This window comes from Thecamonas trahens, assembly GCF_000142905.1.
Source record: "Thecamonas trahens ATCC 50062 unplaced genomic scaffold supercont1.15, whole genome shotgun sequence".
NCBI lineage: Eukaryota > Apusomonadida > Apusomonadidae > Thecamonas > Thecamonas trahens.
This window is the reverse complement of record NW_013657665.1, coordinates 288,531-316,102: the sequence shown is the minus strand read 5'-3', so window position 1 is coordinate 316,102 and position 27,572 is coordinate 288,531. Positions and strand designations below refer to the sequence as shown.

The 27,572-nt window shown below is 64.4% G+C and overlaps 10 protein-coding genes across 10 annotated transcripts; 5 read left to right on the top strand and 5 right to left on the bottom strand.

Annotated features, from left to right (window-relative positions):
- Positions 1-42: 42 nt before the first annotated feature.
- Positions 43-929, bottom strand: AMSG_02568 (uncharacterized protein). Its single transcript, XM_013904022.1, has 2 exons — positions 843-929; positions 43-582 (listed from the first exon to the last, which is right to left on the bottom strand). Exons 1-2 carry the CDS (start codon positions 905-907, stop codon positions 264-266), a joined length of 384 nt encoding a protein of 127 aa, XP_013759476.1. The 5' UTR covers positions 908-929; the 3' UTR covers positions 43-263.
- A 38-nt stretch (positions 930-967) lies between these two features.
- Positions 968-6,368, bottom strand: AMSG_02567 (TKL protein kinase). Its single transcript, XM_013904021.1, has one exon. It carries the CDS (start codon positions 4,219-4,221, stop codon positions 1,000-1,002), a length of 3,222 nt encoding a protein of 1,073 aa, XP_013759475.1. The 5' UTR covers positions 4,222-6,368; the 3' UTR covers positions 968-999.
- A 422-nt stretch (positions 6,369-6,790) lies between these two features.
- On the bottom strand, positions 6,791-14,077 carry AMSG_02566 (ubiquitin carboxyl-terminal hydrolase 34; the record flags this gene model as incomplete). The annotated part of the gene is made up of 1 exon (XM_013904020.1): positions 6,791-14,077. The coding sequence occupies one exon, from the start codon at positions 14,075-14,077 to the stop codon at positions 6,809-6,811; it is 7,269 nt and encodes a 2,422-aa protein (XP_013759474.1). The 3' UTR covers positions 6,791-6,808.
- An 847-nt stretch (positions 14,078-14,924) lies between these two features.
- Positions 14,925-16,010, top strand: AMSG_02565 (uncharacterized protein). Its single transcript, XM_013904019.1, has one exon. It carries the CDS (start codon positions 15,028-15,030, stop codon positions 15,970-15,972), a length of 945 nt encoding a protein of 314 aa, XP_013759473.1. The 5' UTR covers positions 14,925-15,027; the 3' UTR covers positions 15,973-16,010.
- Positions 16,011-16,131: 121 nt separating this feature from the next.
- On the top strand, positions 16,132-17,805 carry AMSG_02564 (major facilitator superfamily transporter MFS_1). The gene has a single exon (XM_013904018.1). It carries the CDS (start codon positions 16,190-16,192, stop codon positions 17,768-17,770), a length of 1,581 nt encoding a protein of 526 aa, XP_013759472.1. The 5' UTR covers positions 16,132-16,189; the 3' UTR covers positions 17,771-17,805.
- Positions 17,806-17,845: 40 nt separating this feature from the next.
- AMSG_02563 (F-box/LRR-repeat protein 20) lies at positions 17,846-18,886 on the top strand (the record flags this gene model as incomplete). The annotated part of the gene is made up of 1 exon (XM_013904017.1): positions 17,846-18,886. The coding sequence occupies one exon, from the start codon at positions 17,846-17,848 to the stop codon at positions 18,884-18,886; it is 1,041 nt and encodes a 346-aa protein (XP_013759471.1).
- A 239-nt stretch (positions 18,887-19,125) lies between these two features.
- AMSG_02562 (vacuolar assembly/sorting protein VPS9) lies at positions 19,126-21,531 on the top strand (the record flags this gene model as incomplete). Its single annotated transcript, XM_013904016.1, has 1 exon — positions 19,126-21,531. The coding sequence occupies one exon, from the start codon at positions 19,126-19,128 to the stop codon at positions 21,346-21,348; it is 2,223 nt and encodes a 740-aa protein (XP_013759470.1). The 3' UTR covers positions 21,349-21,531.
- A 555-nt stretch (positions 21,532-22,086) lies between these two features.
- On the bottom strand, positions 22,087-23,118 carry AMSG_02560 (ubiquinone biosynthesis protein COQ9; the record flags this gene model as incomplete). Its single annotated transcript, XM_013904015.1, has 1 exon — positions 22,087-23,118. Exon 1 carries the CDS (start codon positions 23,029-23,031, stop codon positions 22,087-22,089), a length of 945 nt encoding a protein of 314 aa, XP_013759469.1. The 5' UTR covers positions 23,032-23,118.
- A 494-nt stretch (positions 23,119-23,612) lies between these two features.
- Positions 23,613-25,214, top strand: AMSG_02559 (saccharopine dehydrogenase; the record flags this gene model as incomplete). Its single annotated transcript, XM_013904014.1, has 1 exon — positions 23,613-25,214. The coding sequence occupies one exon, from the start codon at positions 23,613-23,615 to the stop codon at positions 25,212-25,214; it is 1,602 nt and encodes a 533-aa protein (XP_013759468.1).
- A 733-nt stretch (positions 25,215-25,947) lies between these two features.
- AMSG_02557 (uncharacterized protein) lies at positions 25,948-27,317 on the bottom strand (the record flags this gene model as incomplete). Its single annotated transcript, XM_013904013.1, has 2 exons — positions 25,948-25,962; positions 25,989-27,317. 2 exons carry the CDS (start codon positions 27,315-27,317, stop codon positions 25,948-25,950), a joined length of 1,344 nt encoding a protein of 447 aa, XP_013759467.1.
- Between the last annotated feature and the right edge of the window lie 255 nt (positions 27,318-27,572).

Sequence of the window (27,572 nt, the reverse complement as noted above, 5' to 3'; positions counted from 1 at the left end):
AAGCAGGCGGGCATGGTTTGCGGGGAGGAGAGGGGGGGGGGCGAGATGATGCAGAGGGATTATTGTTGTTGTGCGGTGTGCGGTGTGCAGTGGTGAGGAGAGGGGCGGATAGTGTGGATGTAGGGTCAGCGTTGTAGTCGATGGGGCGGTAAAGGGCGAGGCGAATCGAGGGCGAGACGGTCAAGGGTGAGGCGGTAGGCAGCGTGCGCTGATGCCAGTGGCACAGTCTACATGTAGTGGTGGTCGATGCACTCGACTGCCACTTACTCGACTGCGATGCGGTGAATGGCGGCAAAGGGGCCAAAACCGTCGAGGATGGTGATGCGGACGGCCGTGGCCCAAGCCGGGAGCGATGAAAGGTCAAAGACCTCCATCTGGATCTCGCGCAAAGAATCGAGCGTCCGGACCGCAACCTCTACAGGCTCACGCGCAGTGTCGGTCACAGCCACGCCCTCAACCGCAACCTCGCGCACGCCCGAGCACCAGACGCGGACAAAAGCCGGCGCTGCGACATCATCGGGAAAGGGCACAGCCACCGCGTGCGGATAGAGCCCCGTGGTAGTCCACGCCGACGACAGATCGCTGTCACAACAAGCCAGCTGAGTGAGTCGTGCCCATTCCCCCCCCTCCCCGCCCCCCCCCTCCCTCTCCCCTGCCCACCTTGCCCATGCCCGAGCCCGAGCCCGAGCCCGAGCTCAAACCCTTGCCCACACCCTTGCCCACACGCACGTCCACGCTCTCATACCCAGCCCCGGAACATACGCCCAGCCCCACCCACCCAACAACCATGACCTTCCCCCCTCCCCCCCCCCCACCCCCCACCACACACACACACAACGTACGCAGACAACACATTACTAACCGGATTGTTCTCATCGGTGGCAGTCGCCATCACCACCGTGGTCATAGCCAAGTGCAGTGCAGACGACAGAGTCAAGTGTAGAAAGGTAGGTAGTAGGCAGGTTGCTTGTCCCTTGTCCCAGGTGATTTATGGCGCGTTCAGCCGTGTCCACCGCGGCCCCGCCGCCGTCGTCGCCTGCGGTGCGGTTGAGTGTCAGCGGCTATGCCGTTGCCGCGCGCAAAGTCTGCGGTGTCCATACCGGATAACTCGGTGGCAAGCTCGGTGGCGGTGGGACGATCGGCGAGCTCGGCCGCCCAGCACCGCTGGATGAGCGAGCGCAGCGCAACCGACGGGACATCGGTCGGCTCAATCGGCGGCCGCGAGCCCGACTGAATGCGGACACAGACTTCGAGCGCGTTGGAGCCCCAGAAGGCTTTGCGGCCCGAGACGAGCTCAAACAGGATCGAGCCAAAGACAAAGATGTCACCGCCAGGCGTCGACGCCTGGCCACCGAGCGCTTCGGGCGACATGTACGGGACCGACGGAACCATGGTCATTGTGCCCATATTGGTCTTGATCGACTCGAGGCCAAAGTCAGTGAGATGAATCGATAGGTTGCGCCGCGACCGCCTCACCAGGATGTTCGATGGCCGCAGCGCGCCGTGGCCCTCAGACGTGGTCGCGTGGAGCTCGACCAGCGCCGCAGCGAGGCCGATGACACACTGTTGGACGGTGAGTGAGGAGAGGTCCTGCCGCCGCTTCCGCGGCGGTGGGCTCGATCCTGAACCACTCGCCTCCGCCGGGTGGCCCATGAGGTCTGCGAGCGAGCCGTCGGCAAACCGCGGAAAGACAAGCGCAATGTACGGCCTGTCGACGCAGATCGCCACCGGCCCGACGAGCGAGACCGACGACGCGTGCGCCGCCTGCGCCGCAACCGTCGCAAACACCACAAGCTCTGCCGGCGCAAACACCTGCCGGAGCAGCACCTTGACCTGCACGCCCTTCAGCTTGCCCTTCGGGTTTGTCCATCGTGCAGCCTGGACCCGCGCGTACGAGCCCGTCCGCGTCTGCTGGCCTTGCCCCAGCAACGACTTGACGTCGTCTGGCGTGAGGACTGCCATGATCGGCAGAGCCGGCGAGAGCGGCGCCGCCAGCGAGTTGGGCGTCCGCAGCGACAGCGTTTCCACTGTCAGCTCCTCCGCCGACGACCGCGCGCTTGTCGCAAGAATTCGCGACGAGATAGTGAGCGTCGAGCCTCGCGACGGCTGCCGTGGCGACGGCTGCCGTGGCGGCGCCGCCACACACGCCTGGCTGCTCGACGAAGAGCCGCAGACCGTGGTCGCCTGCCGCGTCGTCGACGAGCTCGACGAGCTCGATGTTGACACTGTTCGCGACACCGACGACAGTGACCCAGAGCCTGAGTCGAGCTTAGACGATGCCTCGCTCTCGCTCTCGCTCTCACTCTCGCTCTCATGCGCATTCGTGCCACCGCTCTTGCAACAGGCATCACTCGATGCTTCCGTCCCAGTCGTTCCGCTCGTTCCGCTCGTTCCGCTTGTTCCACTCGTCTGCGAGCCAGCCGAGGTGGCCACCAGCTTCCTGGGAGGATGCATCTTAGGCCGCGAGCGTGACATCGACGGGACACCCGCCCGTGGTGGCACCGCCTCGGTCGAACGTGCGGCAAAGCCTTCCGAGGTGAGGGCAGGATCCGACATCGAGCCAGACCGTTGCGAGGCCGACTCGGCAGTCGAGATGAAGAGGAGGCCCGAGGCTGTCGCCGACACCGTCTGCGCCCCGCCGCCGAGGCCAGGCGCCAGGTTGTCGACTGGAGGCTCACCCGGTCGTAGCAGCTGGAACAGCGGCGCCATCGTCCGCGCAGTCGCATCCATGCCCGGATGCGAGTCATCGTACGCCTCACCTGTCCCAGAAAACTTACTCATGAGCTCGTGAACACGCGGCGCAGACAGCATGGCCACATCTAAATCCAGTGCAAGTGGGCGGAGCGTCACTCCAGGCTCGTCCGCGAGAAACGCCGCAAGCTGGGTCGTAACAAACACGCCGCCGGGCACAAACGGCGACCAGCCGACAGAGAGCGGCAGACGAGCCGTGCGCGACACATATTCAGCGTTGCGAAACGTGCCAAACAACAGCGACCAATACTGCGAGATGGCCTGCATGACCTGCCCAGACATCGTCTGCTCGCCCACGTCATCGCGGACAGGAACCAGATGTGCCCGTGCCGCGAGCGACGAAATCGGGCCAGACGAACGCTCCACCTCTTTCAGAAGGCGGAACAAGTCGAGTGCCTGCACCGGCCGGTGGAGCGCAATAGTGACCCAGCCCAGGCCCCACTCGAGAATCGCGCCGCCTGCTCGCGCCGCTGCCGCCGGAAGGCCATCATGAAACGCCAGCAGCCGCGCCATGCCCACATGGGCTGACGAAAGCAGCGCATCGAACGCACCACGAAGCTCGCAGTGGACCACCGTGATCACGCCCGGTAGCACGTGTCGGCTCCGCGGGTAAACCACCTGCTCGCTCGAGTACAGTGCGCCAAGTTGCACCACGACTCCGTCGAGCGGCATCCGCTCGCTCGGCTCGTGGACCCAAAGCGAGTTCATCACGCTTTTGAGACTCTCAAACACCAGCGGGACCTCGGAGACGTCTGGGCGCCGGCCCGAGACCACCTCGAGCGCCACCGCAAGCGGATTCTCGCCGAGGTACAAGTCTGCGCGCGTGGCGAGCTCCCAAAGCGTCACACCAAACGAGTAGCCGTCCGACGCCACGGTCAGCGCCTCGCGGCCGTGCACCAGCACCTCGGGAGCGGCCCAGAACAACGAGCCGGCATTGGCACCAGCGCCGCTGTTGGTCCCACCTCCGCTAGGTCCAAACGACTCGGCTGCCACCCTATGCGCCATCGAGAATGAGTTGGGGCCCGAAGTGCATCCGCCTGTCCCACCCGATGTCGCCCCACCGCCACCGGCCGAGAGCGAGCCCATGCCTGAAACCACACCATCGCTACCGAGAGCAGCAGGCAGTTGGTTCTCGAGATGGCTGACGTCGAGCCCGTCGCCACCGCGCCGTGATGGCCGACGGACCGACGGCGCGAGCGGTGAGGCATCGAGCGACGGCTTGAGCGACGACATGCCAAAGTCACAGATCTTGGGCACCCAGTTGGTGTCAAACAGCACGTTGAGAGACTTGAGGTCGCCGTGGACTACGCCAGCATGAGCGAGATACTGCATGCCCTGGGCCATGTTGTGCGCCCACTTGAAGACAATCGACGGGTCGAGGAAGAGTTCAGGCGTGTGGAGCACCTTGTACAGCGAGCCACGCTCCATTAGCTCGGTGACCAGCTGCGGAGGGTCAAGGGTGATGCCCATGAAAATGACCACGTTGGGTGCCGCAGCCGGAGCAGCATGCCTGCCTCCTCCACAAACGCTTTGAGCTGTCCGGAGAGGCTTGAGCTGCTAAAGTCGGAGTCAGTACCCATCCGTGGCGAGACCATGCCATCGCCGACGAGCTTACGCGGCTGCTTGACAGCCACGTTCATAGCCCGCCAGCGCCCACGGTAGACAGTGCCAAACGAGCCAATCCCAATGACTTCCAACACCTGCAGATCCTCGCTGGGGACAATGAGGTCCGGATCCGAGGTAAGCGCGTACACGTGGGCCCGCCGCCGCCGCGCATAAAGCACTGCGCATGCTACCACCGCCATGACAAGCAGCGCCAGTGGCAGCGCCACGCCTACCACCGTCGTGATCTTGATGCTGTCGCCCGGCGAATCGGGCGTCGCCACGTTGCGTACCACTATGTACGCGAGGTTAATCTCGGTCGACGGTCGCAAGCCAAAGGCGACAGCCATTGCCCGCAGCCGGGTCTCGCCTGGTGCACTCAACAAAATTGGCGCCTCGTATGTCGGAGAACCCTGCGTCGGCCGGCTTCCATCTAGCGTGTAGTAAATATCGGCGTCGGCCGTGTAAGAGACGAGTGAGACCGAGATCATGCCCGAAAACGTGCCGCCCGACGGCGTGGCCACAGGTAGCGCTGTCACGCCAAACACTACCGAGAGCCGCAGCGCCTCCATTTGCGGCCATTGTGCCACCGCTAGCGCTTCTGCTTCGTCTCCCGTTGCCGCGTGGTTGAAATCGGTGAGGAACGAACTCCACATAGTGGTCAACTCGGTGAACTTGAACGACCACCGCGAGAGTGGCAGACACGAAGACGACGCGCTCACCATAATGTCGTACAAGACCTGCTCGCGCGGCGACCGTGACCCGAGCGGTGAAGTGACCCAGGGCGAGACGCCCGAGATCATGGTCCCGCTCATGAGCGCCAGAGTCGACGGCTCAAGCGAATACTCCAGAAATGAGACGGCAAGATCGGTGAAGAGGCCGCGGACTGGCACCGCCAGCGAGAGAAATGCAGTTGGTGCGCCATCGCTGGCCAGCGGCGGCATGGCCATTCCCGTGGTCCCATGCTTACCATCATAAACCGGAAACGGAAACGCCACAAAGTCGGGCGGCGGGCGCATCGATTGGTGCATGCCCAGCGCGGCGTCCAGGCCACAGTAGATGAGCGATGCGTTGTTGACAACGTCTACAGCTGACGGCATGACAGGAGCCTCATTGCGGATTAGAGGCGCAAAGTAGCCACGCTTCCGGAGAACAAGCACTTCACGCAGCGTCGCCTGCATCTCTGGCTCGAGCCACGAGACGAGGCCGTTGACCCAGTTGTTGTAAAATTCGTTGCCGTGCATGCGGATGACGAGAAAATCAAAGTAGACAGAGGCTTCAAAATGAGACATGTCCGTAGCGAGGCACGCCATGCCATTGCCAACCACCTGCTCACACAACGCCAGGAGCTCGGTCCACGTTGCGGGCGGTTGCGGGATGCCAAGCGCCTCAAACATCGACGCTCGATACGTGCACGTTGCCACCTCGACAAGCAGTGGGACAGCGTAGCGTGAACCGTCACTGCCGGACAGATTGTCGTCGACAACCGGCGGAACCCGCGATGAGAGCGCGGCCTTCTCCCACACGCTATCAAGTGCAACCATGTGCTCGCCGTTGAGCACCGACTCGCCACGCCGCGGAAACGAGGTCACAACGTCCGGTGACCCGCCCACACCCTCCAGCCACGGCATATACTGCTCGAGCGTCGTCGGCGCCGGGAAGGCAAAGTAGTCGACCACTACCGTCGCGTTGGGCCTAGTGTTGAAGGCGTTGGTGAGCGCCATCAGCGACCGATCCGGCGACGAGTTGACCGGATAAAGTCCATACATCCGAAGATGCGGATCAGGCACTCCGTTACGGCCCGAGAGACCACCTGGAAAGCCGCCAGGAGCGGGTGGCGGCGGCGGCGGCAGTGGCGGCGGCGGATTGGGTGGAGGCGGCGGCGGCGGCGAGCAAGTGACGGGGCGGCAAACGCCAAACAGACGACAACCACGAGCGCCAAGACGACGTCAAGGCGCCAACGACTATGAATGTACCTGCCACACACGTGCTTGTCGAAGCACGCCGTCGCTTCGGTTCTTCTCGCCACGGAACCGAGTACGCAGGCCGTAGCGGATTCGGCAGGACGAGGGCCCATCTCGCCTGACGTGCGGCAACCTTTGTTCCAAGCTCCCATAAACGACATTGGATGGTGTGTCGAGGGCAGGACCCCGAGGCTCTGGGGATGAGCGGCCTCGCCACGGTCCATGCGTACAAAGACCGACAAGGTCAATGCAGCGAGAGAGTTACCGTTGGCTAGGTGGAATACCAAGGCCCGAGCGGGCTATTTCCCACTGCTCTGTGGCAACACCAATCAGAGCGAGGGCTTGAAAAAATGGGGTAAATTGGCTGCCCACTCCCGATTGGCGGCGGCATTTGCCCAATTCGGCAAGAGGCGCGCTTATCTACGAGGTTTCGCCTCCCGAGCCAGCTGGCGTGCACGGCATGCTCAACCACACGAGGTTGCCAACTTTTATCACGGCAGTGCGGGGCCCTGAACAACGGCCTCGACAGCGTCGTCGTCGTCGTCATCGGCGCCCGCAGTGAGATCGAGGTCGGTAGAGGCAGCGTCGCCAGCAGGCGAGTCGGCCGGGGTCGTTGCGACCGACGCGTCGCGGAAGGCAATGGCCTGCTCCAGCTCGGGAAAGGCGGCGACAAACGAGGGACGGACGTCGTCGCTGCGAAGGTAGTCGCGGAACGATGCGTGTTTGTCGATCATGCCGAGGAAGGCAGTAGCGGAGACAAGCTCGTCGTGGACAGTCTGCGAGATGAGAGCGATGCGGCAAATGAGCGCGACGATAAAGGTCTTGGCGCGGGCGAGCTTGAGGTTCTTGATGAGGAGGGCGAGGAGGCCAGTGGCAACCTTGGTTGCTCGCGATGTCGCAAGCTCGTCGTCGATGCCCAACAGGGCCTCGAGAGCGGCGGCAAACGAGGACTGCGGCGCGGTGTCAAAGTACGCGTTGACACCCGACGAGATGCCGAGCAGGAGCCGGTCCGAGAGCAGCTCGTTCGACGGGCACCACCGCGCGATGAGCGCGGCGACAAGGTCAGAATATGCCGGCACGCCCGACACCGCAGTCACAAATGCTTTTTCAAACAGCTTCTCGACGTCGGCCTCGCTCAGCTCGACCGACGCAATGTCGTCGGCGGTGGCAAGGAGGACAATGAGCTCCACCAGCGGGAGCTGGGCCGGCGCCGCGTCGCTCTCGCTCTTTGACCCCATCACCGGCGTCTTCCACGCCATGTACAGCTGGCACAACTCCTTGACGGCACCGATGCCGACCAGCGACGACCGTGCCGCCGGCCCAGACTCGGCGTATGCCTTGAGCACCCGGACGAGCGCCCCGGTGGTCTTGGGCGATCGGTAAGCTGCAAGACGCAGGACCTTGACCACTCGCGAGCCAAACTCCTCGACAAGCGGCGGCTTAGTGGCGGCAGCCTCGTCATCGGCGGCGGCCGGCGGCGCGGCGGCAGCGACGGCAGCCTCGTCGGCAGCCACCCGCGCCATAACCGCAATGACCAGGTCCGAAGCCGCGTCTCGGACGTCTGGCAGGGGGCACTTGACGAGCACATTGCGCAGCCAGTCACACAGGACCGAAGCCAGCTGCTTCAGCATCCACGCGCAAGCCTCGGATGCGAGCTCCGGCTCCGAGTCGAGGAGGAGCGTCTGCAGGTAGCGCATACGCTCGGCCATGTCGTCGATGCCGGCGCAGTGGCAGAGGAGGTCAAACATGAGCGACGTTCCGAGCTCGACGGTGGCCATCGACGGCGGCGCAGCCTTGAACACATCCCACATAAAGGCCAACGACGGGGCGCCGAGCAGCCGACGGCGCTGGGCACGCTTGATGGCGTCGTGCCAGAGCTTGGCCAGAATAACCGGGTCGTGCGAGACCGGCGACGGCGGCGGGAGTGGGACTGAGTCGTACACCCGTGCCGCGAACCGCTCCTTGCGCTCGTAGAAGAGCATGTAGCCTGAGAACGACTTGGAGTGGGTCGACATGCCCGAGTACGCGCCGCCAAAGGCCTTGTCGGCGAGATCGTCCTTGGCAAACGGCGAGACACGCCGGTCGTTAAACTCGTACCACGGCGCGATCGACGGCTCGCCGTCGCGCTCGCGAATGTACGAAAAGTAGTGCCCAGCATTGGCCGTGCCCGAGTGGATGATCACGCCTGCCAACTGGTACTCGTAGTACGAGTCGGGACGGATCTCATCGTCGTTGACCGGGAGACCCTCGGCGAGCGCGAGACCCTCACGGGTGTACGGCTTCATGTTGAGCGTCTCTGGGAACTCGAAGCGGTCGTTGACCTTGACGTTCTGGAAGGTCTCAAAAGAAAACTCAAACCGGCAGAGGTGCAGTGCAAGCGTGTTGGGCAGGTGCTGGATGACGCACCGCTTGTTGGCGGCCACCTTGGCGTCGCACTTTTCGCAGTGGTACTTGTTGTCGCCGTCGAGCATGTCACCCTGGACCAGAAACTCGAGGCCTTCCTGCAAGTTCCGCTTGCCCTGCACCTTGACCGAGATGGTGAGGTACTCCTCGGGCCGCTCCGAGATGTGCTCGCACTCCTTCGACACAATCTGGTTCATGTACGTCCCGCCAAACACGTCGCGGAAAACGTGCTCTTGCGGCGTGCCCTTGAGGTGCGGCTCGAGCTGGTCGACCAACCCGTTGAGGAACTCGTTGGCATCCTCCTGCTGTCCGAGCCGGATGAAATCGCCGTTCATCTTCACCGTCCGGCAGAACCCGATGGTATCGACGTAGCTCTCCTTCGACTCTTGCATGTGCGCAAAGAGGAGCTGGAGCTGGAACATGATGTTCTTGGCCTGCTCATCGTCCGACGCCTCGCCAGGCAATGGCACATTGAGCACCGCGTCGCGGAGCTCACGGATGAGGAACATCTGCTGCAGCGACGCGTTCATGTAGCAGGTGCAGCCCTGGTTCTTGAGCCCACGGTACTTGCACACGCTCCGCTCGCTCCGTCCGCTCCCGCGCCCATATCCAGTCAACGCATCGGCCGCTGCCGTGGTTCCGGTCGGATTTGCCGGATCCACGTTCCACTCTTCGCCGGTCGGCAGCGCCGCGCTCTTGAGGTGGCTCAGTAGCTTGGCCACCATCGTCGCCGTCTTGTCGCTTGCGAGCGTAAGCGTGACGAGCGCCCCAAAGGCAGGCGCCCGCGCCTGCGGCGACTTGCACAGCGGGAGCGCCGGCTCGTCGCGGCTCTCTGGCTCGCCAAACAGCGCCACGTCAAAGAGGAACGGCTCGAGCCGCAGCTTGCCGGCCGCCTTGCGGCACGCCTCGTGCTTCTCCAGAAAGAGCGCAAGCAGCCGGAGCTCACCACCGAGGAGCGTGTCCTCAACCTCGCCGTCGTCGTCTTCCAAGATCGGCGCCTCGAGCACCCTCCGCGCCACAGCCTCAAACAGTGCCAGCGGCGGCGTCGCCACCTGTGCCTCAAGCGCCACAACCACGTCAAAGAACTGGGTGAGGTCCGGCATCGGCGTGCTCGCACGCAGCGCCCCGAGCTCAGTCAGCTCGGCCTCGAGAAGCGTCCGCAGCTCCGCACCCGCCGGTGTGGCGCCAAGGCCAAGGAGCCCATCGCGGACTCCAGACCGCACCCCGGCGTCGGCAGAGCCCACAAGCGTGGCGCGAAGCCAGTCAGCAAAGCTCGAGCCGTCGCGCGCGTACTCGAGCACGCTGCGGACAAGGTCTGCCGACGAGCTAACAGATGCAAACAGCATCTCGATGAGTGACTTGGACGTCGAGCCGGCAACGCCTTCAAGCAGCGCCGCAGGCACCACACACTCGGCATCCGCGGATGCTGCGTGGCTCGCGGCCGCCGCAATGGCAAGTTCGGGCTCGCACGGCTCAGTCGAGTCAACCTCGGGCTCAGGCTTGCCGCTAGCTAGCGGCTCCGGCTCCGCCGCGGCGGCTGCTGCCGCCAGCGGCTCAGCACCGACCTGTTGCATCGCCCGCGGGTCCGAAGTGAGCTCGGAAATCCACTCATACTTGGACGCCTTGTTTGTCGTCCACGCCCCGAGGCCCATGCTCGGCACCGACGACGGAACCGGATAGTTGGTCTTGCCCAGCAGCACACCGCCGCCAGAGCCGTAGACTCCGCGCCACCGGCCCTGAGTTGACGAGTCAATGGCAGCGAGCGTCGGAAACGCGAGGTCGGCGCCAGCTGGAGGCTCGCTATCGCCGGGGCTAAGCGGGTCGAGGAGAAAGGCCGAGAAAGTCCAGTTCGGCCCTCCGGTGTCGACGACAGCGATTCGGATGTTGAACGCGCCCTTGCCGTACACATTCCACACCACCCACTGCCCGTTGTGAAACTGCGGGCCCGAGAGGATGACCGCGGCCTCGTGCTCGACGCCCTCTTCCTTGGGCGGCGCACCGAGCGAGTGGTCGTCGCCGAGATACGCGGTGAGCGACTGGATGCGGCGGTTGGTGTTGTAGTCGACGCAGTAGACGGCAACCTGGTACGGGCCCTCGGCCTCGACCTCAAACCGCAGCACCTTAGGCGTGGCGGCGTAGTGGCAGTTGGCAATGAGCGTTCCGCGCGACGACGACGGCGGCTTTGGCCGCGACATGACTAGCGAGGTCGAAATCGCCCCGCCAGGCTGCGGCGCCGCGAGCTCGGCGACCTGCGACATGAGGTTGTGGATAAAGGCAGTGTCAAGCGACGCCGCAAGCGCACCAGCCGACATTAGGCCAGGCGCGTTGAAGATGGCGTTGATGAGTGTTGCAAGGAGCGAAGCCGCTCGCTTGCCGTACACGTGCGCTGGGTTGCTCGTATCAAGCACCTCCTTAGTGGTAAAGACACCAATGAGGTACTCGAGCCCGCCGTGGGCCACAAACGCCTCGGCCCACCCGGGGACGGCCAGGGCGGCCTTGATCATCCGTGCCACGTAAAAGACGTGAAAGGTAAACGGACCCGGCTCCTTGGCCGGGTCGTACGGCGTCACCGCCAGCTCAAGGCCGGCCTCGTTGGTGGGGAGTCCGTAGACTGCGCTCGCGAGCTTAGGCTCGTCCGGCAACAGTAGCAGCAGCTCCCACACGCCGTCCATGAGCGCCGGCTCGGCAAGGAGGCCAAAGAGTGTGTCGAAAGCGCTCGTGACGAGCCGTCCACCGGGCGAGGACCGGTCAAGCGCCTGCAGCGCACCCTTGGCCCTTGTCGCCACCACCAGCTCCTTCAGCAGCCAAATCATGCGCGGGCCCGAGAGCTGGCAGCCCTTGGCCAGCTCGGCGAGGATGGCGTCGGTGGCCCGCGCACGAGCGGTTCGCGCCGCACCGGCCGGCACCACGTCGTCGACGTTGACATAGACGTCGCGAAGAATAAAGAGCGCTTCGGTAGCAACCTCGGCGTCGGCGTTGATCGCCGCCACCTGCCACACAAACGACTCGCCCTCAATGCCGGCAAAGGCCAGCGTCCGAGTCATGATGTCCGAGATCTTGCGGAGCGTACCAGCGCGAGCGTTGACGTCGCGAAAGTACGCCGCATACAGTCGCATCGACGGCGCGTCGACGTCGGCCGGCGCGAGCGAAGCAATGCGCGAGGTGAAGAGCTCGGCCTTGACAGCGTCGGGCAGCGCAGTGTACGACCGCTCCTTGGTGTACGGATCCACAAGCGTCGTCGCAAACGACATCGAGTAGAACCAGTCAATGACCTCGGCCGACGCGCCAAGCGCCACTCCGGCGTCCCACAGCGAGTTGGCAAGCTCAGTCTCAAGCTCCAGCGGCGACGAGGTGAGGACCGAGTCGAGGAGCGCAAGAATGCACGAGAGATCGTCTCGGGCGGCCGGGCTCCCGCTCGCAACATGGCCGACAAGCACCGCCAACAGCGAGTGCTGGTCGTTGAGCTCGACCAGAGCTTCGGCGAGCGAGGTCGGCGTGTACGAGTCCAGGATCGACGAGAGCAGCGCAACCGAAGTTGCCACAATGGTTCCGCTCGCAAGGTTGGCCACGCACTTTTCCACAAACGCCTCGCGGTGCGCCGGGAACTCGCCCAGCAGCCGCTGCAGGTAGTTACAGGTCTCGCGGACGACAGCGTCGGACGAGGCGGTGAGCAAAATGTTCCAGAACAGCTCGAGCCCATATGTCGACGCCGGCTGGCGCACACCCGCTCCCGATGACGCGCCCGGCGCATCGCCGGTATCGCCGCCGTCGCCGTCGTCTCCGTCTTCGGCCTTGGCCACAGCCTTGAGGGTAAAGTCCGACACAAAGTTGAGGACCTGGTTGTCGAACCGCTCTGGCTCGAGCGCCTGGATGTGCGAGTAAATGTAGTCGACCTGGACAGTCGGGAGGACATCGATGAGGGCAAGGAAGACCTCAAAGATCTTGGCCTGGATCGACTCGTGGCCGGTAAGGACGGTCGACCACATCGAGTCGAGAACGTCGTTCGAGAGCACGTCGTGCTCGGCGATAAACTGGAGGATGTGCGAGCCGCCCTTGACTACCTCGGGATGGCCGGCCTTAAGCACCCGCTCCATCAGACTCTGGTCGTCCATCCACCGAAGGAGGAACGGAATGGTGATGAGGGTCGGCGGCGCAATCGGCCCCTTTTCTCCTCCCGACGACGAGCTGCCCGAGCTCGCCGACGCGCCACCGCGGCTGCGCGCCAGCGCTGCTGCCGCCACCGCCGCAGCCGGTGACGTGTACGCCGCCGGATAGTACGACACCATGTTACCGCGGCGCTTTGGCTTTTTGAATGCCGCGTTCTCGTCCTTGTCTCCAGCAGCAACAGCCATGAGATGCCGCAAGTAGCCCATGCCCTTGAGTGACGGCGCAAGGAACGGGAGCTCGATGTAGGTCAGCGCGAGATCCAGCTTGGCCTGCTGCAGCGCCTGGTTGAGTGCCGCCACTTCGGCGTCACGCGAGATCTTGCTCATCTTGGCCAGCAGGTTGAGGCATTCAGAGAGGTCTTCGAGATCCTGAGTCTTGGCCTCGTCGGCCGTGAGGCTACCGAGGTAGCGGAGCACGGCGCTAGTCAGGTGCGGAAGATACGAGGTGAGAAAGGCTGGGACGAGGTCATCCTCGACAGCCTTGGCAAACCGCACAAACAAAAGGAGCGTCGTCGACTCGAGCCGCTCGCCGCACGCCACACGCTCGACAATGGCGTCAAAGAGACCGCGCTCACCGAGCTGCGAAATGACCCGCGCAAAGTAGACCGAGTCGTCTGGGTCCGTCGAGTCGATGTACGCATACTGGGTCGACGACCCGGTGGTGAGGAAGAACTTGGCTCGTTCCTCCGGCGACACGTCCTCATCCGACTCGACTCCGTGCTTGGTATAAAAGTCCATCGAGGCAGTGACCAGCGGCTCCAGCGACCGCAGAAACGCGTCGCTGTGCTTCCGCGAACGAATCGCATCCACAACTGCGTCAATGACCTGCCCCACAAACTCGAGCATCGCCTCGATGTGCGCCGCCGCCATGTACTCGCGGTCCAGAAGCGAGGTCATGATCAGCGGGAGAATCGTCTCGGTCACGTACTCGGCAAATACCTTCTTGTCCTTGGCCGCTGCCTTGGCCGCCTTGACCGCCGCATCGTCCATCTCCTCGCCCGCCTTTTCGCCCTCGCCATCATCCTTGCCCGCCATCGTCGCCAGCGCCACCTCCATATGCTCGGTCATCCGCGCCAGATGCGGCCTCGGATCCGACTTGTCCACACTCAGCGCCGCATCCAAGCCTGCAAAGTACTTGCGCAGGTACTTCTTATCGCCTGCCTTGGCGGTCTCAAACTCCACCACCTCCATCGAACTGGCTGCAGGCGGCAGTGGAACACCCGCCCCAAAGCCGACCCGCCCCCCCCCCCCCCCCCGGCGAAGCCCACGCCCACCCCCCGTACCCACACCCATCAACGCCCAAAGCCCATACCGACGCCCACGGCCAAACATGACAACCACAAACAATGAGTGTGACCCGCCTAAAAGCGCTACCCCCCTCCTGCCCTATGCCCCCATGCCCCCCCCCCCCCTTCCCTTCGCGAGCCTTCCAGGGGAAAGAAAAATGCGTGTCACCAACCCCACCTCCCCCCACGCCCACCGAAACACAGCAGCCCCGCATAGCGGGGTTGGGGTTGGGAGGGGAGGGGGAGGGGGGGAGAGAGAGGCTGCACAGGAACCACCTACTCCCTAACCACCATAGCCACACTAGCCATCCCCTTTATCCCCTCTCCATTTCTCCTGACTCCCATACCTGCTTGCGAGTTGTGTGGTCGTCTTCCAAGCCTCCCTCACCGCAAGCCTTCAGCCACACACGTTGGAAGGAAGGAAAGCCGTGCCACCACAGCCACCGATGGTTCACGTTGAAGTGATCCTCCCCCCTCCCTGACCTGCCACCCAACTACCTCACTACGCCACACTCTCCACACAGCCTACACACACATACACATGGCCGAACAAGCGGCTACAGAAGACTGTGAAGCACAGCCGGTGCCCACACACAACTGTTCACTTCCGGGCGTTGAGGCTATAGGTCTCGACCCGGTGCCTGTCGTTGAGTATGCCTCGCAGCTGGTGGTCACCACCGACGGCCCGACCACCGCCGCCACCACTTGGGTCGCCACCTCACCTGACGGTGTTGTCAACGGCTTCAATCTTGTCATGGCAGTCGTTGCCGACAGCGATGGTGCTCCCGTCCCGTGCCGCAGGGACGCTGCACTGGCGCTGATGGCTGCGCTCGCCTTTTGGGCGCGTCGCCCTCAATGGCTGCTCTCCACGCTGGGGAGGGCTCAGTGGTGGCGCTCGATGAGCTGCTCGTCTGGCCTCAAGGCGCGCTGGGACGAACCGAAACAGTAGCGGCTCTCGGAGATTTTGCTGCGATGGCGCTGACGCTCCCAGAGCCGATTCCCGGCACGCTGCTGCCCTCGACCGGGCGGACACTGCAGGCTGTCCCCCTTGATGCTGCCGAGCTTGCGTCTGCCCGTGCTGTCGGCATGCTTCGTCCCTTGCTCAGCCGGGGCGAGCGCGTTGGTCACTATCCGTACCCGCCGTGGTTTGATCTTCGCAGTGCGAGCAGTCCCGCACCAGCCTCTGCACCCGTCGACGATGCTGCGGCCGCCACGCAAGACCTTCCGCTCGCGGTCGTGATCCCATCGCTTCGGGTCCGGGTGGATGAGCCCTCGGGAACTGGCACCGTCTTGGTTCCACACGACGCGCTCGACACCATCGAAGATGCTGTCCGGGCCGGCGGCATGTTCGACCCGATCGTCCTTGCCGGCTGCTTTGACTACGAGGCCGGTGGACACGCCACGCCTGGTGGCCGGTTCGAGCCCGAGCCTGAGGCTGTTCGCGGCCTCGCCACAGCCCATCTCTGTGGCGCCAGCTACGTGACGTTCCGCTCTGGTGCTTCCGCCGATGCGATCGCCCTCCAAGGCGACGGCCTCGTCGTCGACCTCTCTATGGGCTCATGGATGGTCCTTACCTCGGTCCTTGCCTCGGGCAACCCGCTCCACATCCAGGCCGACGACGCTGACCCTGCAGCTCTCCACACTCTCCACATTGAGTATGTCGAGCGCAAGGTCCTTCGCGACCGTGCGCCTGGCTTCCAGGAGCCCACTGACCCTGATGCCGACCCTGATGCCGACCCCGATGCCGACCTTGATGCTGAATCTGATGCCTGTGCCGGTCCCAGCGCAAGCTCGAGCTGACCACCACCATCACCATCACCTAAAGCTCTCGATTCCACGCCGTGCCCGCCTTTGCAGCAACCAGCGACCAAGCAACCGCCGCTCGGCCAACTTGCTCGCTTGCGCCACCCACACCGACCGCCGGCCGCACCCACACCCACCCATAGCCACACCTCACTGGAGTACACCTTCTCACCCCCCACCACCCCAGCTCACTCCCCTCGACACCTACTCAGTCATGGGCTCCGGACGTGGAGCAGGGGCAGGCGGAGCAGCAGGCGGCGGGACGGGCAACGGCGCTGGGCTGTACTTTGACCTTCCGTCGAGCGAGAAGACCACGCGGCAGAGGTTCTTTGGTCGGCGGATGGTGTTCTTCTTCCTCACTGTCGTCAATCTGCTGACATACTACGACCGCGGCGTCATTGCTGCCCTCCTCCTTGACATCGAGAACCACTTTGACCTCGACTCGACACGAGGCGGCCTCCTCGGCTCGGTCTTTATGGTCGGCTTTATGCTCGCCTCGCTCATCTTTGCCAAGTATGTGCACACTGTCCGTCCGACCTATCTCCTCTGCATCGGCCTGCTCATCTGGTGTGGCGCAACAGCGTACTCGGGCCTTGCGCCAAGCTACGTCCAACTGGTCATTGCCCGCTCGCTCACGGGCGTGGGCGAGGCCTCGTTCTGCGGCATCTCGCCTACCATGATCGACGACATTGCCCCGCCCAAGCAGCGGACGGTCTGGCTCTCCATCTTCTTTGCAGCCATCCCCATCGGCGCTGGCCTCGGCTACATTGGCTCGGGCGTGATCACCCGCCAGGCCGGCCTCTCCTGGCGCTGGGTCTTCCTCACCGAGTCCATGGCCATGCTCCCGTTTGCGCTCGGCATCCTGCTCCTTCCGTACACCTCGACGTCCAAAGACAAGTCAATTAGGGTCGCCGCGCCCGATGTCGACCCCACCATTGTCTCGCCGTTTGAAGGCTCGCTCAACCCATCCGACGACAGCGCCAGCGCCGGTGCCGCCGCCGAGCGTGCGCCACTACTCGCTGGCGCCGCTCAGACCCGCACCGGCTCGCTCGGCAACCGTAGCGCCGCCGCCGCACACTCTGCTGAGTCTGCGGCCGACGCCGAGTCGACCTTTGCGCAGGACTTTTGGACGGTCTTAACCAACCCGGTCTACGGCTGCATCTGTCTCGCCTACGCTGCGTACACCTTTGTCTTTGGCGGCCTCGCATACTGGGCGCCGACCTTTGTGCAGAAGCGGTTCGACATGTCGCTCGACGATGCCACCTTTGGCCTTGGCACCATCACCGTCGGCTGCGGCCTCGTCGGCACTGCCGCGGGTGGCATCATCGTAGACGCCGTCGCCAAGCGCCGCGGTGGTGTCAAGGGCATGGCCGGCGCCGCGCTGCAGATCAAGTTCACCCTCATTTACGCCCTCCTCGCCGTTCCGCCGCTCTTCTTTGCCTTTTGGGTCAACACCGCCAAGATGTTTTTTGGCCTCCTCGTCATTGCTGAGCTCCTGCTCTTTGCCATCACCGGGCCCATCAACGGTGCCCTTCTCTCGGCCGTCTCCGAGTACTACCGCACACTCGCCATGTCAATGTCCATCATGTGCATCCACCTCCTCGGCGACATGCCGTCACCGGTCATCATTGGCGCCGTCATCTCTGCCACCGGCTCCTACCGTACCTCGATGCTCCTCCTCGTTGCCTGGTACGTGTGGTGCCTTCTCTTCCTTGCCATCGCCCTCACCCTTGCCCACGCCGCCCTCCGCAAGCTCCTCCGCAAAGCCCTTCTTTCACGCCCCACCGGCGCTTGAGGCGATCGCGGGCCGGTAAATACCGCCACCCGAGTGCCATGGCCACCCACTTGTCGTCCTGCTCCACTCTCAGCCATGGCCAACCATCTTGACGTCGGCCCGTCAACACTCTACGACGGCGATAACGCTGCCTTTGTCGCCAGCCTCGACTCTAGCACAGCGACAGAACAGCCTGCCGCCGTCAATGTTGCACCGCCAAGCCACTGGGGCGCACCCGAGGCCGCTGTCGTCGCCGCTGCCTGCCCCTCGCTCAAGGCGCTCAGGCTCTGGTCAATCTCGGGCATCACCGCACCAGGCATCGCCACGGCAGTCGCTTCTTGGCCAGATCTCATCTCGTTTGTTGCCTACAGCTGCGACTCGTTCTCCGATGATGACGCCGCCGAGCTGGCGCCGCTTGCTCAGCTGGAGGAGCTCAATCTCTACGGTTGCGCTAGTGTCGGGCCCCGTGGGCTCCGAGCGCTGACGCCGCTGCCCTCGCTCACCACGCTCACCCTCGAATATCTGGACCGCATCACCGACGCCGCACTTATCCCGCTCCTTTCAGCTGCGCCTGGCCTCACAAGTCTCAACATCACCCGATGCTCCAAGCTCACCGACGCCGTCTTGCTTGCCCTCGCCGAGCATGCGCCCAGTCTCACTTCCCTCCATGTCGAGCGCGTTCACGGCGTGACTGACGCCGGCCTCGTTGCGCTTGCAGCCGGCTGCCCGCAGCTCACCTCGCTCTGCACCCTCTCGCATGCCATTACTGACGCCGGCGTCGCCGCCCTCGCCGTTCTCCCTCTGGCCAACCTCAACCTCGCTTACTCGGCGGTGTCCGATGCCGGGCTGGCCGCTCTCCTCTCTGGCCCATCGCTCTGTGCATCGGAGCTTGTCGAGATCGGCCTCACTGGTGCCAAGGCGGTCACTGATGCTGGAATCTGTGCCCTCGCATCCCAAGCGCCCCAACTTGCGCGCTTTAACCTCTTCCGGCTGCCTTGCGTCACCGATGCCGGAAACCGCGTGGTCTCGGTTGTCAACGACGCGCCATCTCCGTCGCGAGCCGCTGACATTGCCGCCGCCGTCGCCGCTGCCCAGCCTATCCCTCCTGACACCACACCTGCTTCCACATCCATCTGAAACAAACAACCGCCGTTGTTTCAGATGGATGCGGTCGGACCGTGTCCGTCACATCGCCGCTCGCCAATCCTCTCTCACACACTCTCTCTCGCGCGCGCCTTTCGGCGGTGTGACACACACGCGCGAACACCTGCTCTTCCACACTCGACTCCCCCGCCCTTCTCCCCAGCACTCGCACACTCCACACACTCCACCACCACCACCACCACCACTACCACCACCACGGGTACATCCTCGCCATGTCGGTCTCCAAGTTTGTAGAGCACGAAAAGAGCACGAATCGATTCCTCCGTGAGCTGGCCACCTCGCCGCGACTGGGCGACGTGGTGGAAGTGCTGGCGACCGACCGCGCGACCATGCTCATTGTGCCACAGGGCGTCTCGCTGGAACCACTGCCAACCCCTCTCCCTGTTCAGTTCATCCAGTCGCATGTGGTCTATCTCAACCCGGCCAATCCGTCCCAGTTTGTCTCGCTCAACGGCCTGCCCGGCTCGCTCAACGCGTCGTACTCGGAGCTGCTGACCTTTACCCCTCCACTCTCGGATCCGGACGCCGTCGAGGCCTTTGCCACCGATCCGCGGTCGGTCTTTGCCTGGCCGCTGTATGAGACTCCGCTCGAGGTCCTTGCCGATCAGACCGAGATCCTCTCGGTCCAGCTCCTCCGCATCGCCTCAGTCGTCCTCGCCGGCCGCGAAATCGACATTTACATCACGGCCCATCCGCTCGTCTTTGACGGCTGCTCGTGGGCCAAGCACGTGGTTGCGCCCGGAGTTGTGGCAGGTGCCCCAGACGTCCGTACTTCGGCTGTATCATCCCCTCGGACCCACTCTGCGCTTGCCACGTCAGTCGCCAACTTTCTCCGCGACTTTCGCCCGCACAAGCTGGCGGCAGCGGCACTCAAGACGCGTTCAACTCCTGCGAGCGCATCCGTCGCAGCTGCGTCCCCGCCGTCGCCGGATCATGACCCGCTCTCGGCCGCGGGCACCGAGTCGGCATCGGCGTCGTCGGCACTGGGCTCTTCCACGCCGACGAGCCTTGACTTTCAGGCCTTTCTCGCCCAGCTCCAGCACCCGTCGGCCTTTGAGGTCTTCAACACGGTCAAGGCGTTTGTCGGCAACTTTCGTCGGGCGCCGCCGCCGCCGCGACTCATGTCTGAGACGGTACGGTCCTTCCTCGAGTCCACGGCCTCGCTCATGGTTGCGCATCCAATGTGGAGCGAGACTTCGCCGGCCGAATTTGCCAATGCCCGCGAGGGTCTGGAAAAGTACGTCATGACCAAGCTGTACGCCAAGGCGTTCCGCCCCGGAGGCGACACTGACGCCGAACGCGATGCTGCACTCGCTGCACACATCAAAGCCCTTGCTACCTTCCTCCGCCCACACCACCTCGACATCAAGCCAGAGCTCTGCAACGAGTCGGCCATCAAGCTCGCTGCCAATGAGCTCGCCAAGATGTCGCACTACAAGGCGCCACGCGACAAGCTCGTCTGCGTCCTCAACTGCTGTAAGGTCATTTTCAACATCCTTGCCCACGGCTCGTCCACCCCTGCAGGTGCCGACGAGTTTCTTCCGCTCCTCATTTATGTGGTGCTCCGCGCCAACGCCCGCGCCATGCACTCTAACTGCGACTACATCTCGCGCTTCCGCTCGCCTGTCGCGCTCAACGGCGAGTCCGGCTACTACTTTACCAACCTTGTCTCGGCCATCACCTTTCTGGAGAACTGCAAGCCCTCCCAGCTCAACATGACCGCCGAAGAGTTTGACGCCGCCATGGCCGCCGCCCCGGCCCCGAGTCCGTCGTCGGCTCCGCGTTCGCCGCCGCGCCGCCAGCTGCCCGACCCCCTCTCAGCCGCAAACAGCCCAGCCCCGGACACGCCGTCGGTCCCGCTCGTTACCTCACTCATCGACATGGGCGACGCTGCCGACGACGCATCGGCCCACCCGCCGCCGCTCATTCCGTCGTCTCCGCTCTCGGTCCCGTGGGCTCGCCCGCCGCCGCTTGATCTCCAGCCGGGTGACAACCCTCCGCCTGCCGAAACCGATGCCCACCCGCAGGCTGAAGCCGCGCCGTCTGCCAAGGGACCGCGTCTCCGGACCGATGACGAGGGCAACATCATCTTTGCAGTCGACTCGCCGCGGACCAACAAGTTGTTTGACATGCCGTCGCCCACCGCGGGCGCCACCGCTTCACCTGCAATTGCTCCCACCTCCACTGCAACCTCGCCGAGTGCCACCCCGCTGGGAGTAACCAGCCCACCGGGCGAGCTCCGGGCAGCACTTTTGGCGGTGGCGTCGCCCGATGAACTCACCCTCGCCGACGTTCGCTCGCTCTGGGCCGACCACCGCGCGCTTGCCGCCGAGAATCGCAGGCTTAAGGCTGCTCTTCTCGAGGCCCAGCTGCGGGCCATCCAGCCGCGCGAGGAGCTCGCTCCGGCGTCCGACTCGGGTTCGGCGTCATCATGACTCGCGCCGCATGACCACAAAGCCACACCGATGCCAGCTGCCAGCCCACTCCCGAGCCCACTTCCCTCTGCGCATCTCAACTTCGACCTGCGCCTCTGACCTGAGTCGCATACATCCGTCAGCCGTCCCGTCGCGCCCGTCGTGCTCTGGCCCGTCTGGCCACTCGCGGACTTCGCCGGTGGCCACAAAGCCGCGCGACGCGTACCACGCCACCAGCCAGGGCTTGACTGATACAACGCAGATCTCGATGCCGGAACCAGTCTCACTTGCTGCTGCCTCGAGAGTATCCATTACCCGCGATGCGAGTCCCTGGCCTTGCCACTTCACCGCCACCGCTAACAGGCCGACCGAGCGCCAAGCAGTGCCATCGTCCTCGGGCGGGCCCTGCGGACCGATCCAGCCGCAGGCCACGATCGAAGCATCGCCCCCGCCTCCCTCGCGCCAGACATGGGTTTCGCATCCGCTTGTCGCCATCCGGGCCAGCAACTCGTTCACAGAAGTACGCGGGCCGGTGAGGAAGAAGGCATCGGCCTCGGCATAAGCTTCGTTGACCATGGCGCTGAGAGACTCGACGGTACGCTCAACTGCACTCCCTCCGGCGGCCACGGACTCGCCAGACAACAGTACATGAACCAACTCGTCGAGTTGTGACGCGACGGGAGAGCAGTCGGCCATGGGCAGCAAGAGAGGACTGAGAGCTGTGCAGTGAGTGGAGCGGCCAGCTGAAGGGTGAGGTGTTTACAGCTCCACGCTGGCTGCCGGACGCGCGCTGGTCTCGACGGCGGCTGGCGGGGCGTTGGCGATGGGCACGTGGAGCGAGTGCCACCACGAGCCGAGAGTCGGGCCGAGGACGTCGAGCCAGGCCTGTGAGGTCTCGGTTGAGGCCACGGCCTTGGCGGACCAGCGGTCGACAAAGGCCCAGGTATCCGCGTGGTGCGCCGACGGATCGGCGAGCATGTACGTTTGTGACAGAGCGTAGACGCCAGCAACCGCCATCCTCCGCTGGCTCCACTCTGCAACGCTGCGTGCGTGGGTGCGAGCATCGGTGCTGCCGGGCTTCCCATGCCCGTCCGCGCCAGGCACGTGGAGAGGCCAGGCGACTCCACGCGCGATCTCGTCTGCCATGAGCGCGAGCTCGCGCGCTGCAGGTGCCACGTTCTCCGGGACAGCCACCTGCTGAGCAAGCGCAGCCGCCATGACATCGGACGAGAACCGGGCGTGTGGCTCGAGGCGGATGCGGATGGCGGCGGCGAGGCGGCGCTCGGGCGGAGCGTCCGAGTCGATCTCTGCGCGGAGATGGCGGGCAAGGACGACGTTGCATCTCCGAGCAAAGGCATCAAAGAGGTCACCCCCACCGCGGGGGAAAATGGCCTCCAGCGTCGGAGCGTATCCCATCGAGGCCACGCCAGCGCGGACGGCCTCGCGAGTAAAGCCAAGTCTCGGCACAGCCTCCAGCGCGGCGTTGATGATGTCTGTCTTCAGCACCTCGACTGCTGAATCGTGATCGGCCGCCGGCGCCGATGCCCAACGTCTTGATTCCGCAGCCGCAATGCTCGCATCAGCAGACGCAACGGCGGTGGCAGCAGGCGTGGCGCTGATGGCAGGCTTGGTGACGGCTGGCGCGAGTCGACAGCGCGGCAGGGCGCATAGCCGCGTCAGTCTCCCCGTGGCCACAGCGAGCATAGGTTATGGAGGAAGAGAGTGAGGTGAGTGAAATGGTGGTGGTGGTGGTGGTGGGCGAAGGTGGCCGTGAGAGAGGGAGGAAGACGGGCGGGAAGGTGGTCGTCGTGGAGGGCGGTGATGATCCCGTCAGCAACCCGACATAGACAGACGGCCTCCCCCCCCCCCCCCCCCCGCCACTCACCCCGCCACCTCCTCCCGCCCGCCCAGCCAACACCCACTGATCACACTCGGTGGCTTCTCTGGTCCGATGTACAGTAGCTTATTTTTTAAGATCAGAACGCCACATAGTCCTGGTGGGCTTTGGCTATAGGCGGCATCATGGCCTTGATGTCGATGGATGTCATCGCAATTGATGTTGGCCATGTGGTGTTTGATTGGTGGCCGTCTTGCCTGGGGGAGCTCTGGGCTCACGTGGTGCCACGTCCTCCACTCACCCACTTGCTCCCGCAGCTACGGACCAGCCACGACGACCACAACCACAGCACGACCCCGGCCACCACTACAACCATTACTCCACTCCACTCTAGCACACGCGCATAGCCCATACCACTCCACACACTGTATCTGTTTCTGTTCTCTCTATGCTGCATCTCCGTAATGTGCTCCAGCTGACTCGGGGCTACGCCGCGCCCGTCCGTGGTCTGGCTGCCGCTGTGGCGGCCAGGTCGACCGTCTCAGAGCTGAGGGCCAAGCTGGTCGAGTCGGAGAGAAAGATGGCGTCGCTAAAGCATGCGATGGCGCTGCATCCGGATCCGGCGCGGAAGCGGGTGGCAGTCCTCGGCGCAGGGCGGTCGTCCGGCCCACTCATCCGCTACCTGTTGGAGCGGGCCGAGGACGAGCGGTGGTCCGTCCTGGTCGCCGACGCCAACGTCAAGCTGGCGGCGAGCAAGGCCGGCGATCACCCTGCGGCTGCGGCGGTGGAACTCGACGTGGCCAACAAGGACGGCTTGACTGCGATTCTGGACACTGCAGACGTGGTGGTCTCGATGCTGCCTGCGTCAATGCACGCACCGGTGATCGAGATGGCCATCGGGTTGGGCAAGCCGGTGGTGACGGCGTCGTATGCCACGCCCGATGTGCGCCAGCATGACGCGGCGGCAAAGGCGGCAGGTGTGCCGATTGTCATGGAGTGCGGCGTCGACCCAGGCATCGACCACATGTCCGCCAAGGCGCTCATCGACGGCATCCGCGACGCAGGCGGCGACGTCCGCGAGTTCCGGTCGTACACTGGCGGCCTGGTGGCGCCCGAGTCGACCACGGACAACCCTTGGAAGTACAAGCTCTCGTGGAATCCACGAAACGTGGTTCTGGCCGGGCGCGGCGTCTCGACGTACCTGCAGGCAGGCGTGGTCAAGTTTATTCCGTACAACAAGCTCTTCTCGCGGGCCAAGAACGTGGTTTTCCCCGACGGCACTACCTTTGAGGCGTACGCCAACCGCGACTCGCTGCAGTACATCGACGCATACGACCTGGCCTCGGCGTCGACCGTGCTCCGCGGCACGCTCCGCTGGCCGGGCTTTTGTGAGGCCTGGGATGTCTTTGTCCAGCTTGGCCTAACTGACGACTCGTTTGCCATGGAGGATGCCGACCGCATGACCTATGCAGAGTTCCTCGCTTCGTTCCTCCCGTGGCGCCAGTCAGACTCGGTTGAGCTGCTCCTGGCGTACCAGCTGCAGCAGCCGATGTTCTCGGCAGTGATGGACAAGATCCGCTGGCTGGGCCTCTTCTCCGACCGCCGCATCAATGCCAAGGGCTCGCCTGCCCGCATTCTCGAACTCCTGCTGCAGCACAAGTGGCGCCTTCGTCCCGGCGATCGCGACCTGATCGGCATGCTGCACAAGATCGCGTACGTCGACGCCAACGGCGAGGCTCGCGAGAAGATCTCCGCCCTCAAGATCAAGGGCTCGGCTACCGACCCGGACATGACCGCCATGGCTACCACCGTCTCGCTCCCAGTCGCAATTATGACCAAGCGCATTCTCAACGGCGAGACTTTTGGCCCGGGTGTCGTCATCCCCACCGAGCGCAACATCTACAAGCCCATCCTCGCCGAGCTCGCCGACGACTTTGGCATCTCGTTCGAAGACTCGGACATTCCGCTCGTCGGCGGCATCCACTCGGATCACTTTCCCACCCTCGTCTCGCAGCCGGAGCCATCCGCTGCCATCGAGGGCTCTCTCTAGCCTGAAATGAATTGTAGTCCCGCCCACGGGAGGTCTTCTACCCGCCCACGGGAGGTCGTCTCCAAGCCGAAGCCTGAAACTGCCCAACCCCTACCCAACCGCAACCGCACCACTCACCCCCACACACACACAAGTTGGGACCAACATGTCCGCACGTCCCTCGCTGGTGGAGCACCTCGCCGATGCGCTCGAGTCGCCGTTTGTTGCCCGTATGCACAGGACGGACGAAGTCCGGGTGCGAGGGTGGGCCGCGCGGGTGGTTGATGGCCTCGCGGCACCCAAAGCCATGATCAGGCGATGGGCTGAGCGCCATGGGAAGCTGCTACTTGCTCACATCGCTCGTGGCTATCTCCCACCACCGTACTCGCGCCCGCCGCCAAGGCTGCTCCCGCGCATCGATCTGGCTACCTTTCGTGCGGCCCTGCCGCGATCGCCACAAGTATCCCGATCTAGCACTGCCGGCAATGGCTCGTCCGCCCCGCTTCGGGCAGCAACGACTGCAGCGCGCCATCACAACTGTATGTATCCGCCTGGTCCGGTCGACGCTGCTGCAGAAGACGAATTCCAGGTCGAAGTCGTCGATGGTGAGTTTGCCATCGCAGACGGTGCAGCTGTAGACCGCTCGTCGACGGCGTATGCTGCTGTAGTCGACATAGATGACCCCAGTTTAAGCTAAGGACGACGCTTACGGCCGCGGCCGCCGCGATGCTTCCGCTTGCTCGACTGGTTGTAGCTAGTACGGGGGCTTCTGCGGCCACGCCCGCGACCGCGAACGCGATCACGACCGCGCCCACGCTGCGACCCTGGCGCTGGTGCCGACGCCGGAGATGCAGCACTTGCTGGTGACGGCTCGGGCGACGCAAAGCCGAGGCCCTGGCGATCGTTCTTGAGAAAAACCGGAACCGGCTCAAGAAGGCCATTGGCGACCTGTGACGAGCCTAGCTGGCCGCCGTCCCAGCCCAGGCTACGCAGCATGCGGTGGCCGATGTTGGACGGGGGAATGGGGGTGGTGACCATGACACGCGAGGCAAGCCGAGGATTGCGACGACCGCGGCTCAGCTTGCGGCCACGCGGCGTCGACTCTCTGCTCTGGCTGCCGCCGCTGCCGTCGTTGTTGTCGTCGCCGCTTGCGTAGGTATCGAAGAGCGCACGCCGCTTGGCCGGGGTCACCGGCGTTGTCCGCACCGTTCGCGAGAGCCAGAGCAAGCTGCGCTTGCCGGAGCCCTTTGTGGTGACACGGACTTGGCAGGCTTTGGCGATGTGGTTGACGCACCGACGCTCCTGGTGCGACATGGCGCCGAGGACGGTCTGCTCCTCGCTGGATCGCGCAAAGGCGTCGAGTGCCTTGAACAAGTCCTGGAACGACTGGCGCGAGCGCCGGCCCTTGATAATGGGACGGCGGCTGCGCGACGGCTCGTCACATGCAACTGTGACTTCTCGCACAACGTCTGGCGTTTGTGCCGGTGCCGGTGCCGGTGCTGGTGTTTGTGCAGCCGCGGGCTCGACAACCGGGCCCTCGCCAGCCAGGATCCACTCCAGCCCGAGGTAGTCTTGCGGCGCGAGGAACTCGCCGAACCGCCAGCGGTGCCTCCGGGCGGCCGCGCCCGAGACACCGCCTGCTCCGGCTCGGGCGGCGCCTGCAGAAGTCTCGGCAAAGCCAAGTCCGCGACGTAACCGCGGGCCCTCACGTTCGAGTTCCATCATCGACAGCTTCTCCAGCTGAAGCCTCGTCGCTTCGAGCTTGGTCTGGCGCTCGTCGCCAACCGGCTCGCTCCCACTCCCGGCCCCGCTCTCGGTCCCGCAAACGTGATCGCTAGCCGACATTGCCGCCGGCGACGCCTCGTCCGACGCCTCGTCCGACGCCTCGCCCGACGCCTCGCCCGCAGCCTCCCCCGTAGCCTCGCCCGTAGCCTCGCCCGACGACAGCGATGCCGTTGGCGACGGGAGAAACGACCCTGTGTTGGCCACGACGTCGTTAAATGTGGCCGAGGACATCGAGCACGAGTTGGTGTTGAGGCAAGAACAGGTGGTCGTCGACAAGGTCGGCGAGGACCCCGACTCTGATCCTGATTCCTCCTCCGATCCCAGCCCCGACTCGGCCATGGCGGCGAGCATGCGGCCATTGTCAGCGTCCGCATGCCGATACCCGCCGTGCCCACGGCCAGCGCCGCGCCCTCTCCCCCTCCCTCTTCCCTTCCCTCTTCCTCGCCCGGGTCCCCTCGGTGCACGATCCTCGCCACTCTTACGGCAATAGACTTGCGGCGAGGAGTACGATCCCGCGTTGAGAGCATCGTAGCCCGCAAAGCGGATGACGGACGGAGATGGAGCCGGCTTGCCTCTGCGTGGCTTGGACGACCG

What these genes read in the sequence shown, in the direction of transcription:
- AMSG_02568 (XM_013904022.1), bottom strand. Translation starts at nt 907, where the DNA reads ATGACCACGGTGGTGATGGCGACTGCCACCGATGAGAACAATCCGGTT. An exon ending in GTTAGTAATGTGTTGTCTGC is followed by an intron (nt 583 to 842) that starts GTACGTTGTGTG and finishes TTGTTGTGACAG; the next exon opens with CGATCTGTCGTCGGCGTGGA.
- AMSG_02567 (XM_013904021.1), bottom strand. Translation starts at nt 4,221, where the DNA reads ATGGGCATCACCCTTGACCCTCCGCAGCTGGTCACCGAGCTAATGGAG.
- AMSG_02565 (XM_013904019.1), top strand. Translation starts at nt 15,028, where the DNA reads ATGGCTGCTCTCCACGCTGGGGAGGGCTCAGTGGTGGCGCTCGATGAG.
- AMSG_02564 (XM_013904018.1), top strand. Translation starts at nt 16,190, where the DNA reads ATGGGCTCCGGACGTGGAGCAGGGGCAGGCGGAGCAGCAGGCGGCGGG.